Here is a 12,090-nt window from a genome sequence, read left to right as displayed (position 1 = left end):
GAAATCAGACTTCAGTATTATTTGCACATGTAAAAGTCTGACATGTATAATAAGGGAAAGGTAATGCAATCCTTTGAGATATGCTTGCATCTTGGATATATTTGCAGCCTTCACAAAAAAAGGGAACTATAAGTGATCGTATATGTTTGCCACCAGAGACCTCTATTTTCTCAGATAGCAATTCAATTCAAATTCTCCATATGTTAACAAATAATTTCTTTTTAAAAAATGAGGTAAGGGTCTTCTGATTCTTGGCCAAAAAAAAAAAAGTCCTATATTAAAAATTTATGTTCACTACTATTTAAGAATGTACAAAATCATGCTGTGACATATGGTTATTAATATAGACTTATACTTCCAAGAGTATTCAACCACAGTTTTTATGAAGATGAATAAATGTAGTATTTCCTGCACTTCAATGTTATTCAAAAATTAGCCATCAACCATTGGGTGAACCAATCTGCAGCAAATGTAGATCAAATTGAAAATTCAAGTGTAATAAAACTCCAGAAAGATCCCACTAGGGCAAAATATTTGTAAATCAAATTTCACTGCACGTTGTTGAGCCCAAATATTTTGCTTTTGAAAATACTATTTTATATTAATTTCCTGATCAGAAGTGTTATTCCCCAATGCTACTAGGTCTATACAGCACAATCTTATTTGGTTGTCTTTGAAATTTTGTGTGATTTGAATATGTAAGTGTCTCTTTTACTTATAGTAGTTCTATAGCCTTGTGTATCACTTTCTTTAGAAAAATATCTTATTAGGTATCTAGGTTAAGAAAGTATCAAAATAATAAAAACATTTGACATTTGAAGAATTAAGCTGAATTGCATAGAGTATCAAATGAAGAAGAAAATACTTTACCTAAATACCCATGAAATCATTAATAAAATATTGCAGATGGGTAGAAAACCACAGTTTCTAATTTTTATTTCAAGATCTGTTAACTAAATAATGATATACTTCCTACCTATAGTAATGTAATGTGATTTTATAGATTGCATGTAATGAATCAAATGGCAATAACAGCTATTTACATATTCTTGAGCTAGCCTATGTTTAAATAAATATTTTCTACACTGTTTTGAAGTCATTCACATAGGTTAATTTGTAAAGGAAGCAGTCTTGAATCAGGGTATGATTAGGAAATATCTACCTATCTAAATGCTGACATTTGTTTCATTTTAAAATTTTTATATAGCGTATCCCTAATTATAGCCACAAAGAGAGAACAATGTACTCATCAAACAAAGACTATAATTCTATGGGACAGAATAGAGCCAGCAAGTTGACTTCTGTGAATTATGCAAATAGAAGAGTAGAGAACAACTAGGGCCTAGTAAGCAAGCCCTATTCAGAAGGAAAAGAGGAGTGGGAAAAAGACTCTGCTCAGATAATTATTAAAGTTGGGAGGACACTTATTCCCATGGTGCCTCTCAGGGAGAACTAGTTTGTTTTGGCTTGATTTTGAAGCTCTGATACACTTTTTATACACTTTTGGTGAATAGTAAGTAGTTTAACGCTGTTTACAATAGAAACTTTATGAATAACATTAATAAATAGAATGTTTGCACTGCTGCTCCTCTAACTTGACAGCATGTCACCACCTGCCCCTTAATACCTTTGATTAACACAAAACTAAAGTCCTTATTAAGGAATAGAGATAGCAAATTTATTCTCAAAGGAAACATTTGTACACATGTGAACTTAATGTACACATGTCAGATTTCTAAATTAATATATGTAAAGTTCATAGCGTTTTGGAGATTTGAAAGATGTCATATTGATGAAATCTTTCTAGAAAGTACTATGTTTCATAATAACACTTGGCAAAATAAAATTTAGTAGAGTTATTAGAAAATGGTCAGTTCAAAGTAGATAAGTCTGGATAATAAGAATAGCAAAGCCACTCCTAGAAACTCATGCCTATACTACAGGTGTGGTACACTCAATTTATAGACCATGTGACATCTAAATTTCCCACTGATGATCTATGTAATGTAAGAAAAATGATAGTTAATGAGTTTCTGAAATCCATGAATAAAAAATCATGACTAAGCTTTTGGAATGACAGAGTCAAAATCTAAATGACTTTTGTGAAAGGTAAAAGGCAAATGAAATGTTTTTCTGTAAAGATATGTGAGAAAAATCAAACATTTAACGTAAGATAGGAGATGAAAAAAAAGAAGGGGAGGGGAAGGGAAAATATACCTACTGTATGGAGTATTCACTGTGTGTCAAGCTGAAAGGATTTTATACACCTAATTTCTAATCCTCATAACAGCACTACAAGTTCAGTGTGATACTCCTTTTTTTTATAGAGTAGTAAAGAGTGACTCAAAGGAAGTTAATTCATCCAGGAAATGACAAGCTTCCACCTCTGTTGGGTCTGAATGCAGGTATATTTGAGAATTTAGTTGATCGTGCTCTCATAAGAATTCAACTCTTTCTCCTCAGTAAGCATAATTCGGTGAGTAAACCAATATTAATGTAAAAATAGTGAAACAGTTTTTCCACTAACTTTAGACCAGAGTTTTAACTGTATGGAGTTCTTAGTTCTAATCTCAACAATTCAGAAAAATATGGAAAGATACATAAAGGATTCAGAAGAATATTCAAAAAGCAGAGAAATGATAAAGGATTATTGAAGAGAAATTTAAATCATAGGAACTGTGTTGCCTCTATAAGATCTGAGTTCATAATGTTCTTTCATAATAGCAGTAAACTCCAGTGCTTTAATTCCAAAATATGTGATATTCCACACATGACTTCTACAGACCTTTGTCTTAGGGAAGATATAAGTTTGCACAAGATAGAGTAAGAAGAAAGCTCTCCAGTTCCTGAAGCCTAGATACACCCGAGAAATTGATTAGCAGCTCACAACACTGTGGTCCATGTGGACAGCAAAGGAGAAAATTCTTTGAGCGCTGTTGGCATGTTACTCTGTCTCTAATGGAAGCAAATTATATACTTTCTAAAGTGACAGTATCATTCCAGTAACATGCAGATAAAGTGTTCCAGTGAAATCTAATAGCTCGTACTTGCCAGAATCATTATTAAAATAATTGCTTCCTCCTACCTTTTTTTTTCCTTTTTTGGGAAAAGTACTACTTCATGTGGCAGTCAGTTTTTAAAGACAAGGTAACAAACTATAGCAGGAAACAGAAACTACAAAGGCAGTGCTTCCCTCTCTTTAATAATTCTAACGTATGCCTGCTAAAATAACACTGTGTCCTGGAAAGCAGCCTTTTAATAGAACGTTTGTGGATAATTGAACTCCTGCTCATTGTTCAAAAGGTCATGAGGTTCCAGTGAGCCCTTTTTCTTTTGGTAAATTATTCAGCTTGAGTATTTATTGGCCTGTCAAAAGGAAAGTATTGTATGAACTGTCTTTGTTGCTCTTCAGTGTTTCCTAATTTGATTGTGTTCCTTTCTGCGCATAACGCCAGCAGAAAATTTCCATTTCTTCTTCTCAAATTCCAGTACATCTTTGCTGTTTGCTATATAGATCAGCCTCATAGATCAAATAGACATAAATTAAGTCAATGGAAAAGAATTATAATGCTGATTGAATGCAGAGTTTTTGTTTTATTTGTGTTCCAAGCCTGATCAGATCATTGTTTTTATTAATATTATTTCAGAACATTCCTTTAAAGGAATCTACAATAGAAAGAGTGGGGCAAATTTTAAGGGAATTGCTAGTATTAGGTTATCTATAGTCATCTATATTACAATAAAAGCAGTATTCCACATCCTTGATCTTACAAACTTAGTGCCTGCATGATATCTACACACTTTACTGTAGTCGATAGATCAATTAACCCCAGTTCTGAACAAAATTTGGGGCAAATCGGGTAGTTCCAGTGCTTGTACATCTAATCTTACTGTCGATACTTGTTGGCCCTTCTGTACTATTTTCTGTATCCAAAGCTAGCTGAAGGAGAATTACTTAGGTCAAGATAAAGAGGGTCACAAGAAAACAAAGGGTAGCTGAATTTCAGAAAATATATCCCATATACTGCTCTCATTTTCTTCTGACCACTGCGATCCTGATACAAAACACCTACGATTTTTGCTTGCTTTCAGATGACATGGGATAGTCTCTTCTGAATGCTCTTCTTTTTCTAAGTGAAAAGCTCTCTCTTCCTATGGACAGAAATTGATCACGTTGGGTATGCCTGGACTAGATGTCACTTTAGTTCTTCATTTAACTTTTACAACAGTCATATGGGTTAACCTTCTTACAGATGAAAAAGCAAAGATACACAGAGTTAGTTCATTTTCCAAAGATATCATTTCTCATAGATGACAGGGCTGTGATTTGAACCCAGATTTGAATGACACCAAAGTTCAGACTCTAATTTATTTCCATGCCACATGAAGGAAGGGTTGCTTTAAGACTTAGTGAAACTGGATAGGAAGCATTAGGTTCTAAAGAGTCAATCAAGACATGAGATACCACTGATTCAATCCATCTAGTAGGTATTGACTCCTGTGATAGCACAAAGCTCACCAAGTGCCAACTCCTAATTCTAGTTCCCTTACCCTTGTTCATCATTCAAGTCCACTCTTTCCCCTACCCTCCAATTTAGTCTTCTGTTTCTTTGTCTAATGGCTATTAACTTGGCTGAGTTCCTGACTTCATTCCCTCTTTGCTTCTCAGATTCTATGCTCTCGAGCCCTTGGCTACCTGGATTCCTCTTTACTACTTAGCTAGAATAGTCACAAAGAGCTGTGCACTCCCAACGAAGTGTTCATACACTTCCTTGGCATTTCAAGTGCTGGAGTTGACCCATTAAGGCCTAATACTCATTAATCAGAAAACTTCTGCCTGGACTCAGCCAAGTCTAAGTTGCTGAAATTGCAAATATAATCTGCAATGTGTTTCCAAACCTATGGTTGGCAACATTTTACTCTAAAAACCTCAAAACGCATGTTGTAGGTATTCTAGTTAATCTGGAAACCAGCCCCACATGGTGTAAAATTATATGTTTAACAGTTGTCATTTTTTTCCCTGGGCTACCCTCTTTTTACTGGATTCCCATCTCTTCTCCCTTGGTACTTCTAAATTATGAACCTATGCAGTGGAATATCTTTTGGGCTTTCTGATTCTGACTTGGTTTACTAAACTTCACCTATTCTCCCGAGATCCCTGGCTTTGAATAAGCAATGTAATTCTAATTTCTGCTGAGTCAAAACTCCCTTTTTATTCTGGCTATCTATCGCTACAAAGTACCTCAAAAATTAGAATATTAAAAACAACCGTTTTTATTTTTTCTTGTGATTTTGTACATTGGGAATCTGGGAGAAGTTTGGTTTTGATTCTACTGTTTTGCCAGACATTGTCTGACATCGCTCGTTAGCTTTCAGCTAGTAGATGGGCTGTCTGGAGGGTGTAGGATAGCCTCACTGAGAGTCTGTTGCCTTTGTAGCTTTGGCTGCAAGGCAGAGATCAGCCAGGACTGGTGATCAGAGTGTCTGCTCATGCCCTCGCTAGCAAGAGGTTCTCAGTGTATTTGAACTTCTAAAGCGGAGAATCACAGCTCCTAGAGAGAATGTTCCCAAGAGATATGAAGCAAAAGCTGCCTGTTTCTCATATCCTGGGCCCTGAAACTGCATTTCAGTGTCATTTCTGCTGGTGTCTATTGGTCAGAGTGGCATAAGCTCACTCAGATTCAAGAGGAAGGGACATATATCCAATTTCTTAATGGGATGAGTATCACAACTTTTGTGGCTATATTTACTCTGCCTTACTTCCTATTTCCTATGTCTGTTTCCCTCCCAATCTTGGTCTATGTGTTTCTACTCTAGGCCTGCAATCTAGACTCAGTTTATAGTAATTGATAAAATCTCTTAGTTCTAGTTTAATTGTATTCATTCATTTATTAATGAACCTTTTTAGAACAGGTTTTGTGGTTGGTTATTACTGTACAAAGCAGTACAAAAAAGTAATTTTCAAAATATGGATTTTGTTGCCTGGCTTTTAATCCTGCATCCTCCATTTGTAAACTGCAAAATCTTGAGCAACTTACTTGTGCCTCAATTTCCTCTTTTGTAAAATGTAGATTATAATGCCTATATTATGTGGATATTGTAAACATCAAGTGGGATAATGTATACAAAATACTAAACATAGTGTCTTGTACACAAAAGCAGTCTAGTAAAATAGAATAGTGGCTATGATTAGTAGCTGATATGGTTTGGCTCTGTCCCCACCCAAATCTCATCTTCAGTAGTAGTTCCCATAATCCCCATATGTCATGGGATGGACCTGGTGGAAAGTAATTGAATCATGGGGGTGACTTCCCCCATGCTATTCTCATGATAGTAAGTAAGTTCTCAGGAGATCTGATGGTTTTATAGGGGGCTTTCCCCTTCACTCTGCTCCCATTCTTTTTCTTGCCGCCTTGTGAAGAAGGATGTGTTTGCTTCCCCTTCCGCCATGATTGTTAAGTTTCCCAAGGCCTCCTCAGCCATGCTGAACTCTGAGTCAACTAAACTTTCCTTTATAAATTACCCAGTCTCAGGTATGTCCTTATAGCAGCACGAGAATGGACTGATAACAATAGCTATCACTATCACTTACTATGTGAACCTGAATTAGCCAGTTAATATCTCTGGACCTCCTCTTTTATATATACCTTCTTATTCTGTATAATTTAAAAAACTGGATTGTTTTTTCTTATGGTTTATTACAGTGAAAGGATACAAATTAAAATTAGGAAAGGGAAAAGACACATGAAGAGAAGTTCAAGAGAAAGCAGGCAGAAGTTTCCAGGTATATCTTCTCAATGGAGTAAAAGAGGGACACATCATTAAGATAAGCTAATCTGGTCATATTGGCATAGTATGGCCCAAGGCCTGAGGCTCACAAAAACATTCATATCAGGTAGAATATTCCAAGGGTTCAGAGATTATCTCCCAGGAGTGTGAAAAGAGGTCTTTCCTTAAATGTGCAGGCTTTGAGTAACTCAAGCCTGCTGAATTTACTCTTTCCTTGCCACACACTAATATAAAATGTTAATAAAAGGGAAATTGGGTGCAGGGCATGTGGTACATCTGCATACTGTTCTCAAATTTTAAGCAAATCTAAAATTGTAATTCTAAATCCAACTGGAGCAATAGATTATGTAAGTTGATAAATATCAGGCTTAAGGTATTTTAACACTTTTCTTCATCATTATTTGTTTATAATCGAAAGGGATTGCATCGTAAGGGATATTGTTTGCGTTAGCCAATACATTGAAAATTGTTATTGTCTTTGTGATTGCATTTTTTCTCAGCAACACTTTATTCATAATAGTCAAAAAGTAGAAAAAAATTCTAAATCTTCAATAATTTGTGGATAAATAAAATGGAATGTTATTCAGCCATAAAAAGACTAAAGTACTGATACATGCTACAGCATGGACGAAACATGAAAACATTAAGCTAAGGGATAGCAGCCAGTCATATAGGACCAACATATTGTGTGGCTTATATGAAATGTCCAGAATAGGCAAATCTAGAGACAAAAAGTAGATTAGTAATTTCCAGGGGAAATAGGATTGACTGAAAATGGGAATTATAAAAATATTCTAGAATTAGACAGTGGTGATTGCGTAGTCTTGTGTATGTACTAAAATCATTGACTTGTGCACTTTTAGAAGGGTGAAACTTTAAAAATTATTTCTGTATATTGCATATGTAGAAATTATATTTCAATTATAAAATTATATTTCAATTTTTAAAACATAGCTCTTACAAAATTTCAAGTTAAATTTTCATAACAATATGCTCTGGTTTTTGTATACTAGATGGGAAGACATGTCCATTATTTTTTTAAAAATGTAATTCTAATCTAGTATACCCTTTATAAATCTTTCTTAACCTCCTTTCTTTCTTATTCCATTCCACACACACTACATGATATTTTATCTTTATAACATATCATAAAGATTAAGAAATTAGGAACTCTTCCTTTTCACAGATAGTCTAGCTTTGCTGCAGCAGTGAAATTCTTATTATGACTATCATAACTTAGTAGGTATTTTAACGTGAGGATAAAACAGATTGAGTAACCCAGTACTATAGACAAGAAATAGAATCCAATTGCTAGATTTCTACACCTCTCTGGTTTATAGCTTGATAAATTATTGCTATTATTAGTCAAGCAATAAATCTTGACCTAATTGAAAACAACATTTTTGAATTTTTCGGTTGCTTTTTTTTGTTTTGCATGATTACAGAATGGTGCGTAACCAGTGATATGATTATAATTACTCAATGTATGCAAGAAATCTGAACATTGTTTAATATAGAAAACATTGAAAACCTCCTTCTTTAATGGAATTTGATAACATATATTGTGTTGTCACAAACATGCTTTATTCCTCTAACAACAAAATTTGGATTATTTCCCTGAAGTGAAGTACAATATCTATGTATCTTGATTTAGGGGTGGTTTCATTTCTAATTAATTATTTGTATCTTAATTTTTGCTGGCATCAAAAGAATCTATTGAAAAACTTTAAAAATTATTTCTGTATATTGCATATGTAAAATAGCCTTAATTGAGCAGCTTATCTTCCACTTGCAAATATGTGAAAATATCAGTATGTAAAAATAAAAAGAATTCTTTATCATTAGAAGAATGTACTTATTATTCTGAATGTCGTATGAAAAATCCTTTTTTTTTTTAATTGTAGGAATCCAATCCAAGCACCTCTGAACAGCTGCGGTGTTCTAATCAAAACATGTTAGCTAGTAATATCACTTATATATAAGCAAAACAATGTTTATCTTTGCTTTCTGAATTCGGAATGTTAGGTTATCTTACCTGTTTAAACTTGTTTGGGAGAAGATACGGAGATTAAGCCTGTACATATATGTACATATGTTCGTCTTCTCCTAGGCCTCTGAGCTTTTGGTTTTCTTATTTCTTAGAATCTAGGTTCTATTTGTAGAAGTAGATGCTGTACAGTAAAGAAAAAGGGTTAACCTTTGACTGTTTTGGTATGTTCCACCTACTATTCTTAAATCATAGGCAAATTATCATTTCTGCTTTTAGTCTCTCTCAGAAAAATAACATACACCAAACACCAAGCTCAGTAGGATTTTAAGTAGTCGAATATAACCATGTAAAACTGCTTTCACCAAATCATGACTTGATAATTGACACGGTGCTGGACTGTAGAAAAGACATGTTGTGTGTTCCTTTGGAAAAAGTTATCTGTGAATGTTCTGTTGCAGTAAAAGATACTAAATAGTTGATCATGTAGTGATTAGTAACACATGGTTAACAGTTAGTAAGAAGCAAGGTAGATTTTACTTTCAACTTTTTATTAATGTCACCTCCTCTGCTTAACTCCTTTGAATCACCATCTCTGTTTATTCATTTTTCAGTCTGAAATTCACCAGAATGGCCCATTAAATTTTAGAATATATAAGGGCATAAATGAACTGCAAAATAAGAGTAGCTTTAACTTAAAGATTAAAGCGGAATGCAGTTTTTCCCCTAGATTTTAATTTTTGCTATATTTTTCCTTAAGGGTTAAAAGACTAAAAATATTGTAACAAGATACAATAATATGAAAAAAAAATCCTTGTTCTTCCTCCCCTGCCCTGTTAAATATCATATATTATTGGAAAAATGGTCAGTGTTAACAAACTTCAGCACCACGTGTGTGGGTGTGCGCATGTGCATGAGTGCACATGCGCACACTGTTACACTAAACTGTATTCGTTATTAGATAATTCAAGTAAATGGTTACATATCCATAGGTGTCCTGAGTAGCTTGAAATAATCTCCTTACCTCAGGATGGTGATTCTACATAGAAACCCATGGCAGGGGAAGCAGGAAACAACTTTCTTTTAAAGAAGAGAATGCATTAAAATAGTATAAAGCTAAATCAAATGGAACTGTTATGACAAACAGTTTGGGAAGTTAAATAATCTCCTTTTCCTATTTTAGACTTGTATAAGTTCAAAATAATCTTTAAGATATTCACACTAAATTATTACCTATATAGTATCTTTTAATGCAAAAATATACAGTATAATTGAATATAATATCACTTTTATTGAGTGCATGTCTTTCGATCTCTTTTAATAATCTCTTTTAATAAATGCTTACAAGGCTTTTGTTTTATGAGTTTTATTCCTCCTTGAGTTGAGAACACAGTTTCTTAAATTTGACCATGAACATTCCATTGAGAGACTGATGATAAATTCACACGTAGCCTCCCTTTAACTGACGGACTTAAACTTGATCCATGGATTTGCACCACGAACTTCAAAAGATGAATCACTGCTGTAGATGTGATGGCCTAATTCTTCCAAATGTGGCTCAGGATCAGTGGTAGCAAACTGGGCAGCATCATCAATTTCTTTCCTCACCTCAGCCCCAATTTCCTTTAATTCTTCCACAGTGGCGAGCTTGCTGTTTACCATTCTATCTTGGAGAATTATTATAGGATCCCTCTTACTTCTTACTTCCTGAATTTCTTCTCGTGTACGATAACTGACTCCAGGATCACTCATACTGTGTCCATGATAACGGTAGGTTTGCAGCTCCATCAGTATGGGCCCCTTTCCAGATCTACAGTAGTTAGCTGCAAATTTTGTTGCCTCACGAACACACAGAACATCCATTCCATCGACCTTTAGCCCAGGGATAAAATTGCCCCTCTTGTAGTAATCAGGGCTGGCTGCTGCTCTCTCAGTAGATGTTCCCATTCCATATAGGTTATTCTCACAGATGAAAACACAAGGTAATTTCCATAAAGCTGCCATATTGAAAGCTTCGGCTATCTGCCCCTGATTCGCAGCGCCATCCCCATATAAAGTCAAACAGATCTCATCGTTTCCTTTATATTTACAGGCCAGAGCAATGCCAGCGCCCAGGGGGCCCTGTGCACCGACGATGCCATTGCCCCCATAGAAGTTCTTGGTATACATATGCATCGATCCTCCTTTTCCTTTAGCACAACCTCCTCTTCTTCCCGTCAGCTCTGCGAGAATGGATCGGACAGAAAGTCCCCGAGTATAACACACACCATGAGCCCTATAGGATGTAATGACGTGATCCGAGGGGTTTATGCCGGCCTCAAGGCCCACGCAACAAGCTTCCTGACCATCGCACAGGTGACAGAAACCGCGAATGAATTTCTGTTTGTACAGCTGATCTGCCTTCAATTCCATGTGGCGAACAGTCAGCATCATCCTGTAGTATTTAAGCCCCTCCGCCCTAGTGAGCACTGTAGTGACAGGGGGACCCTCTTCCAACAGATAAAGATCACATTTCTTAATTTCAAATGTAGCGTCATTTGAGGAGTTATGGGATGCCACCAGCACTCTGCGAGCTGATTTCTGGGCAACTCGCCTCATCACGCGGGAGATGAAGGCCGGCAGCATATTCTTCACGGAGTGCTGTAGATGGCGGCGGCGGCCCGTAACGACCGCCGGAAGGCCTGGCCTCGGCTCCGCCTCTCCTTCCGGTGCTCCAATGCACGTGGTGCCATCCGGGCAGTGCACACGGGTGATAGAGGCAGGTCCTGCACAGCACTGGGACATGGGCCACGCAGCCTGAGCTGACTGATTTGTACAGTGCCTGCCAGCTGTAAAATGAAGACTAAAAGTGGTTTCCTTTTCTGGAGGACTTGGGCAAACTACAGGGCATCCTAATCGCCGTCGTTGCTGAACCTCAATAATCTGAGTCCCTTTTCCTTGTTAAACCCCGGAGCACTTTATCTCAAGCTTTCCCCACAAGCGTATCAAATAGAAGAAAGGAACAAACTCAGTCCCTAAGGCACTTGAGAGTTCTGAGAGTTAGTCCAAAGGTATTTCTTCCTACCAATATTTCTTTAATGTCTTGTTTTTGATCTTTAAAATAGGTATGAATATCTTGCTCTATAATGTGCCATATGTATTTTAAGGTAACAACAAAGCTGTAAATTATTTGTAGCTTAATTAACTTTAAAAACAGAACAAGCACATGCACGTTAACAAAAACCCCTTTTAAAGAAAAGTCAGTACTCTCAAATAATATGCCACATTTATCCTGATGGCGTCTAGCACCTGTGACACTTGAAGTGGGGAGGGAA

General features: G+C 35.9%; 1 protein-coding gene across 1 annotated transcript; it reads right to left on the bottom strand.

The window, feature by feature from the left end:
• Positions 1-10,047: 10,047 nt before the first annotated feature.
• On the bottom strand, positions 10,048-11,460 carry PDHA2 (pyruvate dehydrogenase E1 subunit alpha 2). The gene has a single exon (XM_004039140.4). It carries the CDS (start codon positions 11,399-11,401, stop codon positions 10,235-10,237), a length of 1,167 nt encoding a protein of 388 aa, XP_004039188.3. The 5' UTR covers positions 11,402-11,460; the 3' UTR covers positions 10,048-10,234.
• Positions 11,461-12,090: the final 630 nt, after the last annotated feature.

This window comes from Gorilla gorilla, chromosome 3 (assembly GCF_029281585.2).
Source record: "Gorilla gorilla gorilla isolate KB3781 chromosome 3, NHGRI_mGorGor1-v2.1_pri, whole genome shotgun sequence".
Taxonomy (NCBI): Eukaryota; Metazoa; Chordata; class Mammalia; order Primates; family Hominidae; genus Gorilla; species Gorilla gorilla.
Note: the sequence above shows the minus strand (reverse complement) of the source record. Positions and strands in the feature narration are given on the sequence as shown.